General features: G+C 43.4%; 1 protein-coding gene across 2 annotated transcripts in view; it reads left to right on the plus strand.

Annotated features, from left to right (window-relative positions):
- Nucleotides 1-4,409: 4,409 nt before the first annotated feature.
- Nucleotides 4,410-22,073, plus strand: part of VAPB (VAMP associated protein B and C) — a 37,125-nt gene continuing 19,461 nt past the window's right edge. The window contains exons 1-2 of one of the 2 annotated variants that reach the window (XM_068913083.1): nt 4,410-5,045; nt 20,924-21,076. In XM_068913083.1, the coding sequence (XP_068769184.1) occupies nt 4,988-5,045; nt 20,924-21,076 (211 nt within the window). In that variant the 5' untranslated portion in view covers nt 4,410-4,987. Of the gene's footprint in view, nt 5,046-14,426; nt 14,514-20,923; nt 21,077-22,073 lie in introns of those variants that run through there. The other variant, XM_068913082.1, reaches the window with a different exon arrangement.

Below are 22,073 nucleotides of genomic sequence, written 5' to 3' on the forward strand. Positions count from 1 at the left end.
CTGGTTTTGTTTATAAATGGTTCCCAAATTCTCAGCATCTTCAAAAATAGTCTCTCGAGTAATAGAGGAGAGGAACGCAAGCAGTACTAAGGCAGAAATGAATCTAAGTGATGATTCGAATAGCTGTTTTCCAAAAGCGCTGACTACTGGACATTCAGAAACTGAAGCTGTTTCATCATGTATGTATACACAAAGACAGAAGACAAACTTGTACAAAAAGGGAATGGGGGGAAAAACAGCCAAGAGAAGGCAGCTTTTGTCTAACGCTGCCTTTCATTATAGTGTGATGTCTGAGAAACTGCAGGCCACACACAGTCTTGTCAACTAGTGCAAGGCCTGACAAATCGTACCAAGGTCAAGTTATTTAATACATTGCTTTTTGCCTAGACCTCATCAAAAGTGAGATTCTTGACTGTTTAGACCAGGTTTCTGTCGGTCAAAACTGCAAAGAGATTTTAATTGGTGTAATGTTTTGGAGGGTTGTCTTGCTGGGGAGGGAGCCTTTCTTACTTACTAATACTTACAGTCAACTTTTTTCAATTTGGTTATGTGCAATGCAAAATTATTGATTTGGCTAGAGTTATCTCACTTGTCTGAGATGATGCTTAAAGGATTAGTTTTCTTGCTTAAATATGTGATACGAGTCAAACATATTTAGTTAATAGCAGCCTTCAAAAAGAAAAATGTAAATAACCGGAAATATCCCATTTCTGATATTGCTGTTTCACCTGATAAGAACTTGTACCTAAGTTATATTTCCATGTCTTTCTACTAAACAACTAGCTGCAGTTCGTATGCAGAAATGAACACTGATGTTTGTTTACCACAGACCTGGAGTAGTTTAGTTTAAATGTGGTGTTCAGTGTCTGTTGCTTTAAAATGTTCTTTTAGGCACGTGTAAGCTGCTTTGGAGAGTGTCAAGTGTATTTGTGTAAGGTAAGGAGTATGAATGTGCTTAGGAGAGTCCATAGGAAGGGTAAACACAGGGAATGTGCTCGAGTAGGGAAAAAATGTTTACATATGTTTGCATATGGAAGGTAGATAACTAAATGCAAACCACGTGATTGCACGCAGTATGAGAGAATACAGTGTTTCATGTGGCTCAAATCTCATAGCTTTTAAGGTAAAAGTTTTTTTAGCGGGTGAAAGCGTCCTTGAAAATTGTTCTAATACAAAGCCTCAGATGCAGTTCAAAGTCTTCCTGTAGTGCTCATCCCTAACATTTCCTCTTATTTATCAAAAATGTACCCTGGCAACAAGTTCTCTTTTAGCCTTGTTGTCACTGAATAGTTAATAATGTGAGAATTGGTTTTTGTAGCTGATAAGGTTGGGTATTGCAGGTGGTCTTGGTGCATGGCCATTTCAATTAATCTGGTCTACCCAATACTAAATACCAAACATTATTAACTTGTGAATGTGGTTTGTAAGGTTTTTATTAGATTTTAAATTTTCAACTTGGAGTAAAGACTATTTTGCTTCATAAAAAATCTTAGTCTGGATGAAGATGTCAGAGAGCCCTCAAAGTTCAAGCAGGTAAGTCAAAGCTGCCAGTTGATGTGAGATGATACAACTTTGCAAACCCTTTAAGATATGGATCATCAAATGCTTAAGGGTAAACTTCCAACTTTGAGAAAGAGGCAGAACTTTGAAAGGTCTGGGCAGCAGCACTGAGCTGGTTTTTACTTTGGGGATTTTTAATATGTATGATTATGTATTACGAAAGGTTTCCTGTGTCTTGTTCCTCACTGTTAGTTTCCGGTTATGTATAAAGCTTGTTTTTTTTCTACCAATTAGAATGTTTATGGACTCCGAATGCCTAGCTCAATGAGAGAATCTGCTTATACAAATAAAAAAAAAACTAAGAGATTACATGAAAGAAGGTAATCTTTCCAGAGCATCAGCCAAAGCAAACTGTACTCCAAAGCATAACAATGAGCTAATTATCTTGTGATTTGAAATCTAATTAAATGTTGTGGCATAATCTAGTTTATAAATGAAACCCCCACAAGTAGCAGAAATAATAAGCCAAGAGCATCCTAGGCTACAGAATCTAATTAACCAAGAAAAGTAGAATAGCAGGGACCTGAAAAAAAAATAGCTGAAAAAAAAGCCCCGTGTGAAGCTGGGATGCTCAACAAATAACTATCATGAGTTGTTCTTGGTTGCTTGTGTCAGAGCATTTTCTTTAGCTGGTACCTGGATTGCTACCAGAACATCCAGGTACCTGGTGAGTTTTGGCCTCAATACCCCGGTCTGTCTTCCAGATCAGCGCGTGGGAGCGGCCGTATCCAGAGCGTGATCCAAACCAATGGCCTGTTGCGTGTTGATGTCTCTTACAAACAGGTGAAACGAGCATCCGAAAGACGCAGGCAGGAGCTCAGGTACCTTGAGCTCGTGTCCCTTAAGGGAGGGATCGTGGCTGATGGCGCGGACGGAGGCTTGACTGGAGCGCCCCGTTGGCAGCTTTGCTCTGCGCGCGCTGACTCAGGGCGGGCGAGTTCTGCGGCCCGGTCCCCTCGGCCGCGATGCGGAGGACGTTGTCGTACCCGACCAAAGGTGCCCGTTGCGCAGGGCGGTGGACGGGGATCTGAAGAAGGTTGCGGTATCCGTGTCCTGTCGGAGAGTCCTGTCCCGCCGCCAGGCGCGTGGAGCGCTGCTCGGGGTAGGGGCAGTAAGCGTGACGCAGCAGGTCCCCGGATCCGTGGCTGCCTGGCTCGGAGACGGATAACTTCCTCTGGCCAGGGAAGGGTCTCCCTGGAAGGAAGGTCCCTAAGCCTGGTTTTTGTGCTTGTGAAAGAAAGGGTTCAGCGGCGGGAGCGCTACCGTGGCACGCCGCAAAGGCGTAGCTGTCTGCCCGTTCAGGCTGGGGGCTGGATCCGTGCCGAGCGGGAGCGGGGCTTTGCAGCTGGGCTCTGCCCCCTCCCTGGCCGCTCCCTGCCTCGGGCCTGCGCGCCATTCGGCGACCAGCGCGCGTGAACCAGGGATGGGGAGTGAGGAGCGAAACCCACGGACCTGATCTCTGGAGCAATCTGTGGAAGAAAATCCACTTTCCTTAGCTTTACTCTGTAAACTGAAGGAGTTTGGGGTGGTTGTCTGACCTCTGTTGTTACCACTTCCCTTTACTTTTTTTTGAGTTGTTTCCCAGTAGTTTTTTCCCCACTTTTTTCCCCCCAGCATTATGGGACCATCTTTTCCCCAATGTAGAGAAGGAATTTAGAGAAGAAAGCAGTAAGTTATTTGAGCATATTGATTTTCACCACTGAAGCTCGCACCAGTTAGTCCAGATGTATTGGCTAGACAGAGTTAACAGGTTTCATTTGCATTATGCAAAACCAAGAGTTATACAAAATACATATGTAGTTTTTTCATGCAAAATAAAAGGCATCTCACAAAAAAAAAAAACAAAAGACAAAACAGGATTTCAGCAGACTAGTTGGAAAAATGGGGATTATCATGGACAAGAGCAGCTGAACTGTTGAGTTGTGGTATAAATACTACAGGCGTGCTTTTTCAGGCTTCCTTAGAGCATTGAATGTCATCCTCCCATTTAGTGGTGTTAAAATTAACATACGCATCAGTCATTTTCCATTGGTTTTATTGCCAGAAGAACGAATGCCGTTGTTATTAATTCTAGATCTTTTTAGCCCCATACACATTTTTGCAACTAATGTATGAATTAAAATAACAGTCATGATATAAGGAACCTGTATGTGGGTGGGTTATACTGTGCATCATGCATCTGTGGTGTGAAAAAATGGATTTTCAGAATGTTCTGTTATTATCATGTTTTTACTCACCTTTTATCTTTTTGCTAATTGACCTCGTTAGGGCTTACTCTAGCATACCTGTATGCTTTAAGAGTCACTATTCTTTTAAAAGTTGATCTGTGTCAATGTGCTTGTTTTTTTTTTTTTTTTGGTAAATGTAGTTATTTCTTCCCCAAATCTTACATGTCCAAAGTCCAAAACTGGCAACCCAGTTGCCTATTTAAACTTTTTTTGTATATAAATCATCATTTTTTAAAGACCTGTTACCCTGGGCGTGTTTCTGCTAGTACCACGGCCACCCTGAGCTGCTGCTTCGTCAAGCATTACACCCTGCAGAATTTGACGTATTACAAAATTGCCTTCTGAAGCTCTTCTAGAACGTCTGAAACTATGAGATGTTTTAAGCGAAGCGCTGGTGTAACTGCAGCGGCCTAAGGACATCCATAAAGCAGTGCTTGCCAAAGTATTGAATTAGACCAACCTGTAATTAAAAAAAATAATAATAATAAATTTTGAATCATGCTATGCAGAGGGAAAAAAAACGCAGTCGCTTTCATCTACTTAGGGGGAGCCTTAAAACCACGGAGACGTCCCGCAAGTGTGCTTTATTCACTGGAAAGTTAGCCCCCCCCCCCCCCGGTCACTAGGTGAGGACAGCGCTGTCCGCCAGCGTTCTCCCGGCGCCCCGCACCCGCGCGGCGGCCGCGCAGCCCGCGCAGCTCCCCTTCGGCGGCCCTCTGACCACCCCGGGCTCAGCGTCCGCCCCGACGGACGCGTTTCGCGGCGAGAGCTCTTCGGCAGCGCTGCAGGCCGCCACCGCGGCGGCCCCGGCCCGCGGCGCGCAGCGGTGCGGAGGGGGCGCGCGGCCTGGGCGCGCGGCGGCGCCGACGTCAGGCGCAGCCTCTCTCTGGCCCCGCCGTGCTGCATCATCCCGCCCCCTCGCCCGCTGCCCCCCCCTTCCCCCCCCCCCCCGGCTGCCCGCGCGGTGTGTGCGCGCCGCGAACCGCCGAGCCGCCGCCCGCCTGGCCGCCCCGCTCCGCTCCGCTCCGCAGCGCCTCTCCCCTCGTCTCCTCTCCTTTCGCCGCTCCGGGGCCGCTCGGTGGGGTTGTTGGGGGGGGGGGGAGTGAACAACCCGCCCAGGCGCGCCCCCCGCCTTCCTTCCTCCCCTCCCCGTCCCTTCCTCTCTCCGCCTGGTGCCGCCACCGCCGAGGAGGAGGAACATGGCGAAAGCGGAGCAGGTCCTCAGCCTCGAACCGCAGCACGAGCTCAAATTCAAAGGTACGAGGCGACCGCCACCCTCCCCCGCCGCCGCTGCCGCCTCCCCGCCGCGGGGCTGACCGGCCCGGGCGGGCGGGCGGGCGCCGCCGCTCGGGGCTACGCTCTGGCGGCAGCCATTTTCCGGGGGCCGGGGCTGGGCACCGGCCGCTAAAATGTCCTTCACCGCCGCCGCCCTGCCGGGCCTTCCCCGCCTGCCTACGCGCCCCGGGCGGGGGGAGGCGGGAGCGGGCCGCGGGGGTCTCCGCAGCCCGCCGGGCCTTCCCCCGCGGCGGCGGCGGCGCCCCCACCCGCGCCGCGGGCGGCCGCAGGCCCAGGGCGCCAGCAGCGAGCGTCTGAGGGAAAAGTGCGCGCGAGCGGGCGGGGGGGCGCCGGGCAGGGCAGCTGGGCTCGCCGCGGCGGCCCCCCGCCCTTCCTCTGCCGGCCTGACCTTCCCGGGCCGCGGCCGCGGGGCGGGGGCCGCCGGGGGAGCAGGAAAACCGCGGTGTTTCGCAGCCGCCGTGGCGGGTGGCCGCTGCCTGGAGCGGTGCGAGGGGCGGCCGGGGCCGCGGGGGGCGGAAGGCGTGCGGAGCGGCCGCGGCCGGGGCCGGGGCCCGGGGCAGGTGCTTGGCAGCGCTCCTTGCGATCCGTCTGCTATGCGCGCTGCAGGCCGCGGAGGCACCTTCGTCGTGCAGAGTCCACCTGCCTGGGAACCCCACCTTTCTCTAGATAAAAAAAATTACTGAGTGGATTTGCGCTCTTGCTCGCGTTTGAATTCCAGTCTTGTAACTTGACAGGTAGCGCTGCTGTAATACAATATTCCGGGATTACGGATAAGCATTCAGCAAGTTTATTTATGCTACCAGAGTCAGAGGTGCTTTATAGCTGTGTGCAAATATTCTTTTTAAAAATAGCGATTTATTTACCAGCATGTGGTAAAATAATACTTTAAAAAATACCTTTAATACATATTTTTAAATTGAAAGGAATTCCTTATCTGTTGTTAGTAAATATATCAGAAATAATATTATAAAGAGGGCTTATTCAAGAGAACAAAAAAGCATGGTAACAAACGTTGGGAGGAATGAATGCATCTCTTTTTGTTGCAAGCTGAAGTATTTGCATGTTGTTATGGCAGCAGTGTCAAACATGCTTCAGAATGAAACAATTGTTTTAATAGTCTTAACGTTAAATTTGATTAGATGAAAATTAGCTCTTATTCTGAGTAGATTCACTGTTACTGTGAACAGGCAAACGAATCCAAATCCTTGTGGGCAAAAAGTGGGGTCTTGGTTGGCACCGAGTTGCCAATGAGATGTAACTGTGTTTTGTATTTGGGTTTTTTTTTTGGTTTAAGCTTTTTGTTGTTGTTATTTCTTTTTTCTTAAGTCATCACATGTAGGTATGCTGTGGTCTAAAGCAACTGAATTGTGTTCCTTGTTGAAATAAAGATAACTAACCAGGCTGCTTGGCCTTGAGGTTCTGGGATAGATAATCAGTGACCGTTAAAAGTTAAGTCGACCAACTATATGGTTTTCTTTTGTCTAGTCCTTAGCCAGTAGCGTGTATTTCTTGCAATGTAGAAAGTTTCTTGACTAACTGCAGCTTTTAAATGGCTTAATTTAAAAGTGTGTTTAAATATTAATGTTCCAGCAAGACTTAATGCTGTGTCTTCATATGCTTCAGCAATAAATTCTCTCTTACGGTTTTTCCTAACAAACAATACTGGTGGCTATTCTTTGTTCAGGAAGGGCCAATTTGAAGTAATGAAGTAAATTTGAAGTTCATGAAGTAAATTCTGCCCTAAGCAATTTTTCTCCTACTGGTTTTGTGATGACATATTGCCTGGTAACATGGCAGTAATGGCTTTCTCACCTTTGTGAATAGTTGCATTTATTTCCAAAGCATGGCTTTGCAGAGCGCTAGTAGATGCGAAGGGAAAGATGTCAGTAGTGCCTGTTAAGCATGTTATGGTTGTGCTTCTTCACCTGGGTTTGCTGAAAGAGCTGACACTTATTTTAGGGAAGCAATGTCAACGAGATAGGATTGAAAATTAGGTTTCACAAACACTGGAAATCTATGAAGATCCTACGTCAGAAAGTAGACAGATGCGTAGAAAAAGCAGACAAATGCTTAGCTCTGATGCTGTTACAGCGCCTTGTATAATTTGTAAATATGATATCTAGGGAGAGGTATGACGTTGAAGAAAAGATCAAGCAGGGATTGAGATACTGAAGTGAGGATTTATTCTATAGCATACCCCCGTATGGGGTTGCAGCCATCTCCCTGTTAGCCAGCGCTTTCCTTTATAAAGGATTTGGAGACCTTTATTAAGATGCTTTTGCACCCCCATGGCTTGCAGCAAATCTTTTAAATTCATTTGGGACTCTATTTCAAAATGTCATGTTTGCAATTTATGCTTGCAAAAAAGTCAAATTTTTCATGCTAGAATTTTTTTCACAGTATATGAGCATGAGCAGGGGTTGCCTTGCCTTTCCTCCACTCCTCCATCTCCTACGCCCATCTCCTACACACATGCTCTGAAATAGCATCAGGAACGTGTGCTGCACTGAAATACGGCTGTGAACAGCAGAAGGCAGGACGCTCTCCTGCCCTGACCATAGTGCGGCCACCGGTGCTTGTTCCTTTATTGGGGTCTTCGATGCTGTGTGAAATAGGAGCTTTACTTTCTTACACATGAATTCCTGCTCTGGTCAGTCTGTGCAGTCTTGTAGCCTAGGTGGGAAAGGGCTGAGCTACAAGTTTAATGTTCAGATTTTATTGGCAATGAATGATGAAAAAGACCGTTGCTCTTATACACGGCAACACTTTCATTAAAAAAAAAAAAAAAAGTGAATGCATCTAGGAGATGACATCCAACCGTCTGTCAGGAATTAGGTTATAAAGTCAAGCCCTTGAAAATTAGGAAATCATAGATTTAAAGCTATAGATGCATATGTAATTGTCACCCCTGGTATTAAATGTATTTTGGTACTATTCATTACAGTACCATGCTTCCTCTCCTGCAGGGCACCTGCCTCCTTCATGTCACAGGATGGCTGCCCAGTGAGGCAGAGCTGATTCCGGCATAGGTTAATGTGCCCATCTGGATTAGAGATCATTTGTTTAATGCCAGCAAGTGAAATTATTAGGCTCTAACTATTTTAGAGCTTACCTGGGTTCTTAGACGTTTGAGCTGCTGTTGCATTCTTTGCAGATGCCAGGGTTTCAGGCGGTGGTTTCTAATGGAGGGTATCCACGCAGCTGGTGTTAACTACATGGAAGTGGCATAGGTTGAGGTGGGTTTCAGCAACGTTTTTGGAGGTTTGCTACAGGTTAGCCTGGACTTATGACTCAGCACTCTTGTTGCAGTGCTCCCCAAGTGGCCAATAGCAGTATTGTCAAATGCAGGATTAGTTCCTCGCAAAACTGGGTAAATTACTGCCAATTAGAAATGCTGTTTCCAGTGCATGATTTTTCCACCTGTATGTATGCAATATGTCTGTGTGTAACTTTACTTTCTGAAAGGGGCAAAATAATAAGCCAGGATAGCCAGTGCTTTCCCTTCTTAACACTACTGCTGGAGAGTTGGCTTGAGGCCTAGCAGCGCTATTTCCAAGCTATCACCTGTCCCTGACTCAGATGTTCCTCCCGGGTACATCAGAGCTACAGCCCAAAGCTGTGGCCTCAGCTCTTACACTGTTGGACTGAGAACATGTCTATCTGTAGCACTGTAAATAAAGTATTTAGCCAAAGTCCCATGCGGGCTTGTGTAACCTGCATTACTGAGGTTAGATGGCTACCAGTCCCAAACAAGGTAGTTCAAGCTGCTCAGGTAAGACTCTGTAAACTATAATCAGATCTGTGCACTGCAGTATAGGAACACAAAACCTCCTGTATCTGATGTAAAAAATGTTTGATTTTTACTAGATGTTTGGTTAGGGCTTTCTAATCCTGCAGCTCAGTTATCTCTGGGTATTCAGAATTTACCTCTACTGAATCTGCTACTGTCAAGCCTCAGAAAAGAGGTTAAGGACTTAAAAGGGCATTGAAACTAAACTATATAATTACCTCTCCTTCTCTGTCATGGTCTGTATATAATGCTTGACGCATCCTAGCACTGTTATTCAGAGGGATTTGACTTTCTGTGCTCAATCTGTTCTGTGGATAAATAGAGATTTCTAGCCATCGTCACTAGAAAAGGCTGTGTTTAAGAATGTGAAATTTACACTGAAACTTTTCTGAAAAATTGCCTATCAAGTATAATCAGTACATGTTTTTTTTTAAGCTGAAAATGTATGCACTACTTTCTTTAATCTCCTAGTGCCCTTCTGATATTCACAGCATAATGGCAGTCAGTACTAGGATTTCTTTATACTTTGAGGGCTACTGTGTCACTGGCCATTCACTGTTCTGCTGGAAAATGTCTATGCTTTCCTTTAATTGTCTACCATGATTCCTAATAAAACCATTGGTAGATCAAATATGAGTAAACCTTCACATCTCTCTGCATGTTTTGAATTTGATTATGAAGTTAAGCACTTAAAGAAAGAGAAGATAGTATTTAAAATAACAGGCAAGCTTCCTAAATCTATACAAATCTAATTATATGGCCCAAATATCAAACACAATTAATCATTTGCTGATGACACTTTAAATATTTAAAGTTCATGTTATACTAGCTATTCTTGCAACTCAGGTAAAATCAATAGCTTATTCTAGCTATTAAGTGCCCGTTATAGTTGCGCAGACTTGCTGTGTCTCATTGAATTATTCTAATTTCAAGTGCATCGTTAGTGTTACCTTTATAAGTAACTCATCACTCTCTGTAGACTCCAACTTAACTTTAAAGGAGCAGCATTCAGAGGAAAAGAACTGAAGGTAAAGGCAAGATGTTGATGCGCTGGTGCACTGTAAATGTCATATGACACTCTTTGGTGGTGAGGGGGGAAGGTGGGAGTAAGTCAAAGGAAAGTTGAAGGTTATGCGTCTGTTGAGTTTCTCTAATGTATTGGTGTTCTGTACGCTATAGATACTAACAGCTTCATTGGGCGAGGTGGGAGAAATCGCAGCTATGCGGGTAGCACAAATTTGAAACTTTGAATAGGATATGTCTTTGGTTAGAGTTAAACAAACATTACTTGAAATGCGTAAAGCAGCCCAGAAGGTTTATGCACTTTTTCTGTTAAATGTGTTTAGGTCTCCTGAGACCATTTCCAAAATCTCACAGTCCATTTGATGGCTTCAGCAAATGTCATTTACAGGTTAAGGGCTGTTGGAGCATTTTGTACTGCAAAGATTCTAAGAAGTAATGCAGTTGAAGTAATGAGCATTAATGGGATCAAAGTATTACTATTTCGAGGAAGATCCTAATGCAGTGGTAAGATCAGCATGAACAGCGATCATTTGAAGGTAGCGGGCAGTTGCTTCTCCTAGTTTTGTGGAATTTTGTGCTTTCAATATGATCAACTATTTGCCTTTATTATATGGGGCACATACATTCAGAATCTGCAGTTCCTTAGGATTCTGGAGTTTGTGTGCCAATTTTCAACTAACTGAATTTTTAATATTAAAATCTTAACCCCTCTTTTAAAAGAGGTGTTTAAGGTGGAAACACTTGCTCAGTTTGAGCTATGGAACCATTACAATCACACTCTGCAGAAAAGGACCTGGGAGTCCTGGTGGACAACAAGTTAAGCATGAGCCAGCAGTGTGCCCTTGTGGCTAAGAAGGCCCATGGGATCCTGGGGTGTGTTAGGCAGAGTGTTGCCAGCAGGTGGAGGGAGGTGATCCTGCCCCTCTCCTCAGCCCTGGGGAGGCCTCACCTGGAGTACTGTGTCCAGTTCTGGGCTCCCCAGTACAAGAGAGACATGGGGCTACTGGAGGGAGTCCAGCGGAGGGCTACGAAGATGCTGAGGGGACTGGAGCATCTCTCCTCTGAGGAAAGGCTGCGAGAGCTGGGCCTGTTCAGCCTGGAGAAGAGAAGACTGAGAGGGGATCTCATCAACGTGTACAAGTATCTGAAGGGGGAGTGTCAAGAGGATGAGGCCCAGCAACAGGACAAGAGGCAACGGGCAGAAACTGAACCACAGGAAGTTCCACCTGAACCTGAGAAAAAACTTCTTCACTGTGAGGGTGACAGAGCATTGGAACAGGTTGCCCAGAGAGGTAGTGGAGTCTCCTTTGCTGGAGATATTCAGAACCCACCTGGACATGATCCTGGGAGATATGCTGCTTGAGCAGGGGGGTTGGACTAGATGATCCCCAGAGGTCCCTTTCCAACCTCAACCATTCTGTGATTCTGTGATGTGCAAAAACCAGTTTTCTGAGCTTATTATTTAAAGTCCACCAAGGTGGCAGAATGCCTGTCTGATTTGGGTGGTGGGGTCTGTCTTCTGTTCATCTCTCCAGAAAATATATCCGGGAACAGACTATATTGAAAATGTGTATGGAAACACAAGGTACAAGGTGGCTGCCATAAGCTCGAGGAATGGGGCCATCATGTCAGAATGATGACACAGGTAAAGCATCATAGCAGATGCAGTTCACACAGATGCTTAGCAATTAACTGTGTACACATTGTTACCGTGCATGCTCTGTGCAGTGTCGTGTCACTTGTGAAAGAGCGATGAGGAGTACAGATTTGCACAGGAGTTTTCTGGTAGTTCCTTCTCACTGGAAATCACATTTCTTTTTTTCCTCACTCCACAGATTTTATAAATGAAAAATTTATCAACAGTGGCTGTGCAGGAACGCTTGATTTCATTTTAAATAGGTTAGCTACGTTTGAACATCAGCTTGAATTTTGTTTAGTTGTGCCATATTCAGAATTAGGCCTGGATTGTAGTAAAAATTGCAGTGTGAATCTTTGAATGGATTGTCAGATCTGCTTTGAAACTCAACTGGAAATATGGCATAATCACCATAGTGAATGATCCAACTGTCCAACCTTAGGGCAGCCTACATCTATGAATAAATATCCATTTTTAAAAGCAGCTTGATTTGTATGCATCCAGCCCTGGCAGGTATTGCATCAGATGAGTTTTGTGTCAAATGAGCAACTTCTACATATGTTGCAGTGTCATTTTTGTAGAAGCTAGGTGACCTGAGACTTTCTCTTTCTTGCTTTCAGAATGCCTCTAAACACAGCTTTTTGCTTAGCTGGGGACAATGCAGGGATCAAATGACCCTTGCTAATTCTGCCCACATCTTACAGTCGCACTCATTTTTCACTCTCTTGTTACCATATTGGTCTTGTGTTTGCTCCCTGCTGGCGACAATTAATAACTATAGAAAGCAACTCTGTCAGTTGTACTAGTCGGTACAATAACAGCCTTTTTACTTTTTCTGTCAGTGCAGTTGGTTGGCTTTGAAAGCTTTATTGATGATGTTTGTAACAGTTTTGCTTGTGGTAACAGCTGTTGTTTCAGACTGACATTTCATCTTTGTTTTTGTAGGGAGTATGATCTTTCCCATTATCATCGTGCTGCTAGAAGCCATTTTTTTCTCCGAGTAAATTCTCGTTGATTTAAGTGACAATATGGTTAGATTAAGGACTCTTTCCCAATTCAACTTCTCTCCTCTCTGAAGGAGGAAGTCCTGCACTGTGAAGACAGTTCCCGCAATAAGAAGCGCTGAGGCCTCCCTTCGTTGTCTTTCCACGTGATAACCAGGGCAGAAAAGCAGCCTCTTTTGTGTTTGTATACCAGGATTTACGTACCAGTTTGTCTAAAGTAAGGGCCAGACTCATGCCAAATCTGCCAGAGGGCTTTTGACCCAATATTTATTAAATATATAAATCCTTTCATACCGTTGCCTTGTAGACCGAAATGGAAACGGTTTGTCTGCAGAAGGCATATAGGATATTTTCTGATATGCCTGGACTACTGCTGAGTTTGGAAACGTGGCCTGCTGGGCAACCTTGTCGCAGAGGGCAGTTTGTGCCATCAGTCTGAAACAGCTGTCACAGTTTTGCTGCCATTGAAAATGCCTGTAAAGCAAATCACCATTTCCGTGTTTAATTCAGTGTAGGAGTAAAATGCACATGGATAGGAGTGTCTGACTGTTTACACTAGCAAGACACTCCAGACTCAGTTGGCTGAGTCTGTCCTTCCTGCGTTTTAACTGCTCTGAAAATTGCCTACCTCAACTCTAATTCATCTGGCCTCAAAAAATTTTTTATAGATTGGGTCTTGCTGCAGCCTGCAGTACTTTATCTCACGTTATTAGAAGTGCTTTATGAAAATAATCTCTTTACTAAATTCCTTTAGTGACTAGTTCTCTCAGCTGCAAATGAAGTGCCTCCTGCCATCATGCTATGGATTAAAGATTTCATCGTTCTAAATTTAATCCTCTTTTCTTGGTTGGTTTCCACAACGAGGGGTGGAAAAAATAGAGAAGGGGGAGGTTTGCCTGGTGATCCAGTTACTTACAACACAAATTGTAAAACGGTGTAGGTGTGGGACTCAGTTTCAGTATCCTTTCAACATCCGCCAGCCCATTTGAGTGAGGCTTCTGGCTATGTAGAATAAGCAGGTATCACTGTTGCCTCTCTTTCAATAACCATGACATTGTAGTAACTGTTCCGCTGTCAAAAGAGAGTATGCCACTATTTTCTTTTTCATACCTGGAGAGAGGTGGTATAGATCATATTTGCGGATGGAATGAGCAATGTAATGTGGTGTGTTTGGGACTCAGGATGTGAAAGCACTGTTGAGACAGAGATATACCTCTGAAAGGTAGCCAATTCTTCTGTCAGTCCCTTGTTTATTCCATTGTATGCAGAAATAAATCTCTCTGAAGTTTAGGATGCAGAAAAAGATATTTCTGCTTGCGTGCTTTTGTTGCTTACAATATCTGTAAATAATCGTAGGATGTAATAAAATTCTGAAGAAATCAGCACAAGCAAATGAGCCTTTTACAAAAATTACTTGAAGGGCGTGTTCTTTCCTTTCTCTTGGCAAGCTTATGTATGGCTTCATAGTTCTTAAAACTGCGAAGTCAAACAGTTAATAATCCTCTTCTGAAGATGTAGAAGGTGACAAACATTATATACTAATTGATATCCTGAAAATAGTCTTCAGTCTCATATTTGTGTTTGTGTCATTTTTTTTCCCCCCCATTAAGCATGAGACATGCTCTGGCAAAAACAGGTTGTGCCAAAACAGGCCGGAGAAGGACACTGATTAATCCATCCAAATGGAATAATTTACAAACTGTAAACCCTGCTCCAAGTTTGGCATGTGGAACATGTAGTATAGTTGTTTTTCTCTGTTTTCTTTTTCAGTCTGGGATTATTTTATCAATTAGATAATTTTTAAAAAATAATCCTTGGCATAAACTAATGCACGGGGAGCGATTTGGATGGTATTTTAATTTTTGTAATAATTTTTTCATCAAGGTTTCTACTGCTTGGCACAGCAAAAGTGAAAATGACCATTTCCCGTCCCTTCCACTTCACTTCAAGGGCTCCTTTGGGTGAGGATAGTCATGGTAAGAGTAAAGAAAATGATCCCACAAGGGCACAGTTTTCTAGGTGCTTGTATGTGAAATCTGGGCCGAGATTGAAAGGGTTTACACAGGAATGGTTTACACAGGAATTAAGAACTGCCTGAGTTTTTCTTAAAAGTAGTTCACAAATTGGGATTGTTGGATCCTTTCAGTAAGTTACTTTTGAAATAAGATGTTTATGCAACAGAGGCACTTCTTGTTTTTCATTCTTCGACGACTTTGATTTCAAAAGTTGCTGATGCTCACTTAATTAGAAAGGTCTCCAGAGTCAGATGATGATGATGATTAAAACTTGGCATTCAGTGCTTTTTAAAACACTAATCTTCACAAGATTCTCTGTAATTAGGTAAGTATTCTCCTGACTTCACAGGGAGAGAAACTATAAGGGTCCAAACCTGCTTCTGTTTGGAGTCGCTGTCAACTCTTAAGGCTTTTAATAGCAGAAGATCAAGCCCTTAAGTGATTTGTTTAAAGACAAGTAAGATGGTGGGAGAATTTGATTGGATCTTAGATGTTCTTGATTCGCAGGCACCTGGCTGACAGCTCAAAACGTCTTGCTTGACATTTCAGCTTTTTTCACTTCAGTGTTTATTTTTAAAGGTCATCAACTTTATATATGACTTTAAAGTAAGTCGGGTTACGCACCTAGTATTGAGCTCTCTTGACAGTCTTTGGTTTTGCCATCAGTGTTTTTATTTCGACTATCTCTGTTGCTGATACAGTCCCACATAGATAAAATGGGAGAAAAACGTGGAAACAAAACAGTAAGGTGACTTCAGATACTGTCAGAGGCGTAATAAGGAAACTGAGAAACAACTGAGGTGCGATGGTAAGAAGGACTCTAAGTAGAAAGGCTGAAACATGCAGATGGAGGCATGCCTGAGCTTTTGGATGTTTGTTTCATTGGGGGTGCTAATGCTTACTCAGGCTCTGCAGTAAGTTCCCATCCCAGTGTGAGGGGCTGAGGAAGCTGCTGGGGAGGCATTTCCATGCCCTGCGGCCAGCAGCAGGTCTGTGACGGGAAAGGGAAGTGTCATATTCACCTCCTGTACTTCCACCCCCAGATGCATGCACATAGTAAACCTGACTCTTCCGGTGGATGAATGAATTGTTGGTCCATGTGGACTTTCAGCAGTCAGGACACATCTTGCTAATAAGTAGGATTTGGGCTCTTGAGAATAGCTACAAAACAATTTAGGTTTCCCCCTCTCCTAATCTCCACCTATTGAAGGCTCCGTGGTTACTTTTCTGTGGCTGACCAGTATATGCCAGGTGATTAATGACTTCCGTCTGACACGTGGACAGGATTAGACAGTGGTGAAATAAGTCTTTCTCCTCCTATTCTTGCTTTCTGCTACTTTCCACAAAGGAGCAAGAGGGATTGCCTCAGCAGAAGCACTGGTTGTATTTCTGCCTTTACCAATTACCTTGCCTTTGGATATATGTCTGTGTTACTGAGTTGGAGTGCAAAAATTGTTGTCTGGGGAAAGGTGATGAAAATGCATCTAAAACATTCTGGGAATAACTTGGGCAACTTCCTGAGAATTTATTCTTAGCCTTGTTAATCAAAATGATTGCCAGTTTAACATCACTTCAGTGAATAGATTGTATCGAGTGCTACTGCAGCACATTTGCTCTGAAAGGCACCGGTTCAGTAAATTGTTTAGGGGATGCCCAGCTTTAAGCAGATGAGAATTTGCATTGGATTCAGACACAGAGAGTTAGGCACGTGCCTTAATTACTTTGAACAGACCTGTCAGCATGGCAAGGAAAAGTGTGACTGCAGTGCGTACACCTAGACATGCCAGCTTTAGCTTACTAAATGTGAGATCTCATTGCCTTAATTTGGCAGAAGTCTGTAGTGCAGGAAGATGCAGTTTTCCTGATGCTGTTTTCTGAGTGCTGCACGGTCTGCCTGGAAACTGATTTTCCTTTTTCTCTTTCCCGCTGCCACCCCCTCCTCACCCTTTCTTGTTACTGGATTAATTTTCAGCCTAAGCAGTTCCATAACCTGACTGTCTGTCAGCTCGACAAGCACAGTGCAAGTAGCACAGGTAAACGATGGGGATGAGAGCAAGACAGACTGCTGCAAGGCTAACGTGGCCGTGGGACTGTGCCCAACTAACATAAGCAGTTAATACTGAAGATATAGTAGTAGTATGTGCACGTGCAAGTCTGCAGAGGATTATGCCTCTTTGGTTTGAAAGTTTCTGCCAAAGCCTCTGCTACCAAATCTTTGCTTCTGTTGACACTCGCGCTAACTTTCCTTTCACACGCCAAACTAGGTTACGGCAGTCATATTTGCATTAGAAGTACACGTGTGTGAGGGTTGTTAACTTGTGGTGCTGATGCAAGGAGGTTTGGTTAAGAGGAGAAGAATTTTATTAAGATTCTGTGCAAATGATGTAGCTGTGTAACATGTATCACTTGCTTCTTACAGTAACCGAAACTTAGAGAAAGTACCGTGATGCACAAAAAGTGATCAGCCTGGATTTGCTGTTACAAGCATGTGCCATGTTTTTTTATTGTGATGAAGCTTATTTAAAATGTAAATAGAGTTGACATCATGTTCTTTTGACCTAATTCTCAGGCTTTTGTATTATTACCAAAATGATCTGGGATATTATAATGCACTACACTGCAGAATGGCACTCTTAGGAAAGATTGATACAGCGCTGGTGTTTGAATAGGAAATGGAGCGTGGCAAATTCTGAGATAATACTGTGATCTTCAAATGTGAAGGGTTGTATGCATAGCCCCTGGGTGGAAAGCTACAGCTGTAGTTTGAAACTAACCCTGATGAAAAGTGATTCTATGAAAATCAGTTATACATCTTTCAGTTACACATCTTGTTGGTTGTTGTTACATGAACATGGGATATCTTATTTTCTTTTTTTTTTTTTCTTTAAATAGTACCTGCTAGTTTGCATATTACGAGTTGCCCACAGTTTGCATGAACACAAACTGACTTTATTCTGACTGACAGGGGAAAGTTGTCAGGCCCTTGTGGAACATTGCAAACTTTCACCGCCAAATGCAATTTGCTGCATTCTTCCTTCTGGACAGCTTGCTCCCATGGCAACCCCATGTCAGATGATGCACGTCCAGCCCTTGAGTTTCCCGTAACTTTGTCCTTGGGATGACACCAGTGGCATTTTTCTCATGATCTTTAAAAACAGGGGAGAAAAACAGTTTATTGATTTTTGTTTTTTAGGATTTTTTGAAGTGCGAAATGTCATTCAGAAAGCACTCTGCCCTTAAACCTGCTGTATTTGTGTTTGCAGAAATACAAGCTTCACTTTTCCAGAAATATTGCAAACAATCACAAATACATTCTTTTGTTTTGGACTTTATGAAATAAGGGCCATGTTGTAAGAGTGTGGCTTCAGTTTAGTCTGTCTTCATTGCAGAGTAGACTAGTTGGTTTTAACCCAAGTGCTATCCAGATGCACAAACCTGACTGATTGAAATTATGATTTGCAGCCCATCTTGGGTGGTATAGATGTTATCCAAATGTTGCATATACTTGTCCATCTACTTGCAGTGAGGACAAAGGCTAAGTTATTTCCACGCTGATAATGGGAAGGCACTAGGGAGAAGCGTAGAGCATTTTATCCTACTGTAGCTGTGAATGTGATTCCAGAAGTCCTAGTGCCTTGTCTTGAAAAGTGAAGCTCCAGGGTGGATGTGGATGTTGTGTGTCTCTTATGACCATTTAAACCCATACCGTAAGTGCTCAAACCCAGATATTAGAACGCAGAGGAGCATCTCCAGTGCAGAAGTAGACCGTGTTTATCTGGGAATCTGTTAGCACTGCCCACAGAAAAATCTGTAACCCAGGTTTGACCTAGGGATTTAGCAATGGGCTCTCAAGGTTTCATTTCATCCGGAGTTGGCAGGCCATGGGCCTCGCTCTTAAAAGTCAGGCTGACCAAGCCTGGCTGATAATATTTCATTGCCGTGCTCTAATTACCCCCAAGCAATACCCTGTTGTCTGTTTATTCTTTTCTTATGCACTTGAAAGCACCACTTTTAATCCTGCGTGTCTTCACCCTTCTGCTTTGCTCACACTATTTGCATAGCAATGTCATAAGGAATAAGCCTCTGCACAAGCTTGCTGAAAGCAGGTGTCAGCTTTCTAGTACAGTTGTGCTCTGTGATGTGTAGAACCTGTAATTTGGGGAAAATGTATCCAAAAAAATGTTTAGTGGACAGAAAAGAAGCAGAAAAGTCATTTAGGCACACAAGAAATCATTTTGGTCTGCTGAAAGGTTTTGCTGCCAAATATTTCAGTATGGTCTATGTTACATGGAGTAAGTAACTCCATTTGGAAATTATTTTACGCACAGAATTATTCTCGTATTACTATTACAAACAGCAGCTCTGTGCAGGAGCACACACACCCTGCATGCATTCATGGATCAGCCAAATAAAAACATGGTATTTCCCACAGGAAATCTATCCCAGCATGCAGAGTAGTAAAGTGCTGTTGAGGATGCAGCTGCATATGTAGGGCTTTGTACACGCAACCCTCCCTCTGCGCCGGGACAGCTCAAGCTGTTATTTTTTTAATAAAGGCACATCTTTAGTACTTGGACATCAAGTGATTCCTTCTGAAACATTAGACCTCTGCCAGTTAGAGCTGTCTTGAAGATCTGGCCCTGTCTTCATGTACCCAAACAAGTGAAGTTATCAGAAAAATGCAGCAAACGTTTAACTTACTGAGCAACTCGCAGCTTCTCCTGCCCAGTTATTTTCCATTAGTCTTAAAGACTCTATCTGCATGCAAAACAGAGAAAACCTGCCAGCTGTGCTTCATGCGCTTTCACATCTCGGCATTTCAACAGGCACAGGTTTGGTGAAATCTTTCTCATTGAATCGGAAAATCTAATTGCTTCTGTTTTTTGCTACCAGATTGCATTGTAAATGAGTATGTGAGTTCTTTAGAGTGCGGGTAGAAACGGTGCTACCTTGTTGTCTAAATTTTTTTTGTTTTAAAAGTTTAGCGTTATTTGGATCAAGGACAAAGCTTGCAGGACTGCAATACTTTTACAGTGATATTAAATGGCATCTTAAGAGACAAATTTGCATGATTTATTTGTGGAAAAGGAAATAAACTTAAATTATTTGAAACCAGCCATGCTGCAGTCCAGAACCAACCCTATTTTCCTTAAGGGAGCAAAAGGAGAACAGTGGAATGTTGCTTGCTTTTTTTTCTTTCTTTCTTTCTTTTTTTTTTTTTTTTTTTTTAAAATAACCGCTTATCCTTTTTAAATTTCAGGACTATCATTTCTATGAGAAAAATTTTGGTAGTCTTTTTATCCGTTTTGTGCTTTTCCTGAGGATAAATGAAGACGTTTTATTCAGACTTCAAATTATTCTTTTTGTGCTGAAGACAGTTGATAAAATTGTGTTTATGGTTCTTCCATTTTGATTCTCTGCAAGTTAAGCAAAGAGTGCAGTTACTTGCTACCTGTATCTGACTTAGCAGTGTCTTTTAGTAAACCAGTAACTAGCTTTTCTTCTAACCTTGGGGATCACGGCAGTTATAGGTAGGGAGCCTGCCAGAAATTCACTTATTTGCCTGCGTTTGTTATTGCAGAAGTTGACAACGGTTCAATTCTGGCTTTGCTGTTACAGCAATCGTGGCCGGTGCTGTCGGCATCCAAGAAGCTTCCTCTTTCCGCACGGTTGTTTCCTGTCTTGATGACGTAGGCTAGTTTATTCGGAGATTTCATTTCGAGTAGCCGGGTGAATTATTGGGGAAGAAATAAGGAAGAGACCTGACAGGAGAAAGGGGTGCATGCAGAGCGCTGGTCGGGCTGGTTATGGCTGTGGCATTACCCATACCCACTGGAATCCTGCTCTCATGGAGGCCCACCTATATATGCACGTGACTCTATGGTAGCCACTCTGTTACAGTTTCCTCTCTGGTTAGTGTACTGTACTAGCCTTTCTAGAGGATCTGTAGGGGATACTACTAATGACTATGACATAGATAAACATAAATAGTATCTCTGTAAGCCTGGATTTGCTCTGATTCGGTAGTTACAGTGGGATAACTATGATAAAACAGAGAATTTGGCATCATATGAATACTATGTTGTTGTGTTGGCACCACGTATAAACGATTCCCCCCTTTTTGTTTTGCTTTTAATGATCAGCTTCAACTGTTATGCTGTCAGTGTTCATGCATGCTACATGTCAAAATGTTCAGAGGCGTCGCTACATCTTTAGCTTCGTGTGCACAATTATCTGTAAGTGCCGTAGATGGGAATTTTAACATCTAATTACTTTACAAGATTTGTGAGCAGAGATTTAGAGCCTGTTTAGCTTCTGCTTGGAGAGTGTTTTCTGTGTGATGTAAAGTCTATTTTTCATGTCTTCCTCAGGGCCTTTCACAGATGTTGTCACCACAAACCTGAAACTCGGCAATCCTACAGACAGAAATGTGTGCTTCAAAGTTAAGACCACAGCACCCCGTAGATACTGCGTAAGGCCGAACAGTGGAATTATCGATGCAGGAACATCAATTAATGTTTCTGGTAAGTCATTCAGGCAGCTTTTTGGTAGTCAAAAATAGCTTCATCAAATCAATGATTTCTTGGAATGCTTTGCAATTGGAAGTGTTTTGCTGGAGGCTTGTAAAAGCAAGAGAATATGATTTCATGGAGAAACAACCATTTCGTATATCTTTACTTCCCTTATGCCTGGTCCGGTAGTAACGGGTTTGTTTTTACATCTTGTTTTGGGGGAGGGCAGGGGGGAAGGGAGAAACACATAAATGACTTATAGTTCCGTGACAGCTTTAGCCAGTCTGTCCAAGTTGGCACTGCTGCAGCCCTGCCCTCCCTGTGGGATTATTTTTGTAGGGTCAGGGTTTTTTCTGACTTAATTTACTGAACTAGCTCACCGCGTGGTCAGACAAGTGCTTGGACAGACACACGAAAGGAAGAGTGAAACTGGGTGGACAGCCACCACACCAGTTTAGATTGGTGTAGCTGGTCACCAAGCTGCCCCCAGTATAGACAAGATGAAAATTTTTACTTTCAAAATGTGCTTGTTTCGGGTTCCGTGAAGATGCAATATGCTTTGTTGTTAGAAATGTCAAGTGACTAAATCTTTGCTGTTCTATAGGAAAGGTTAACGTTTTTTTTTTTTCTCTAATGAGACAGTAGCTCTTGACTTGCATAAGTTTGGTAATGGAAAAGCAAAGGAGTGGCTTACTTTGTATGCGTGAAATGAGTATTCCCCGTAAACGTGGAAAGGTGCGTCGTTCCTAACGTACTTACGGTTCAGTCACATTGCTGTAACAGAGAGCTCTATTGAAGATGTTCTATTTTAAAGTTATATTTGAACTGTAGAGTTGTACTGCATATAACTAGTGGCCTCAATTAACGCTGAACATTTCTGCTGTAACTCCCTCTTTCCTTGTGGGATTTATGGAAAGACTTTTTTCCTCTCCTGTTTCTTGGGTTTTTGCTTAGAAATAACTTATTTTATCACTGAAGTTTCCAGCTAGATTTATGAGACTTCTCTGAT

Source organism: Struthio camelus, chromosome 18, assembly GCF_040807025.1.
Source record: "Struthio camelus isolate bStrCam1 chromosome 18, bStrCam1.hap1, whole genome shotgun sequence".
Lineage (NCBI taxonomy): Eukaryota > Metazoa > Chordata > Aves > Struthioniformes > Struthionidae > Struthio > Struthio camelus.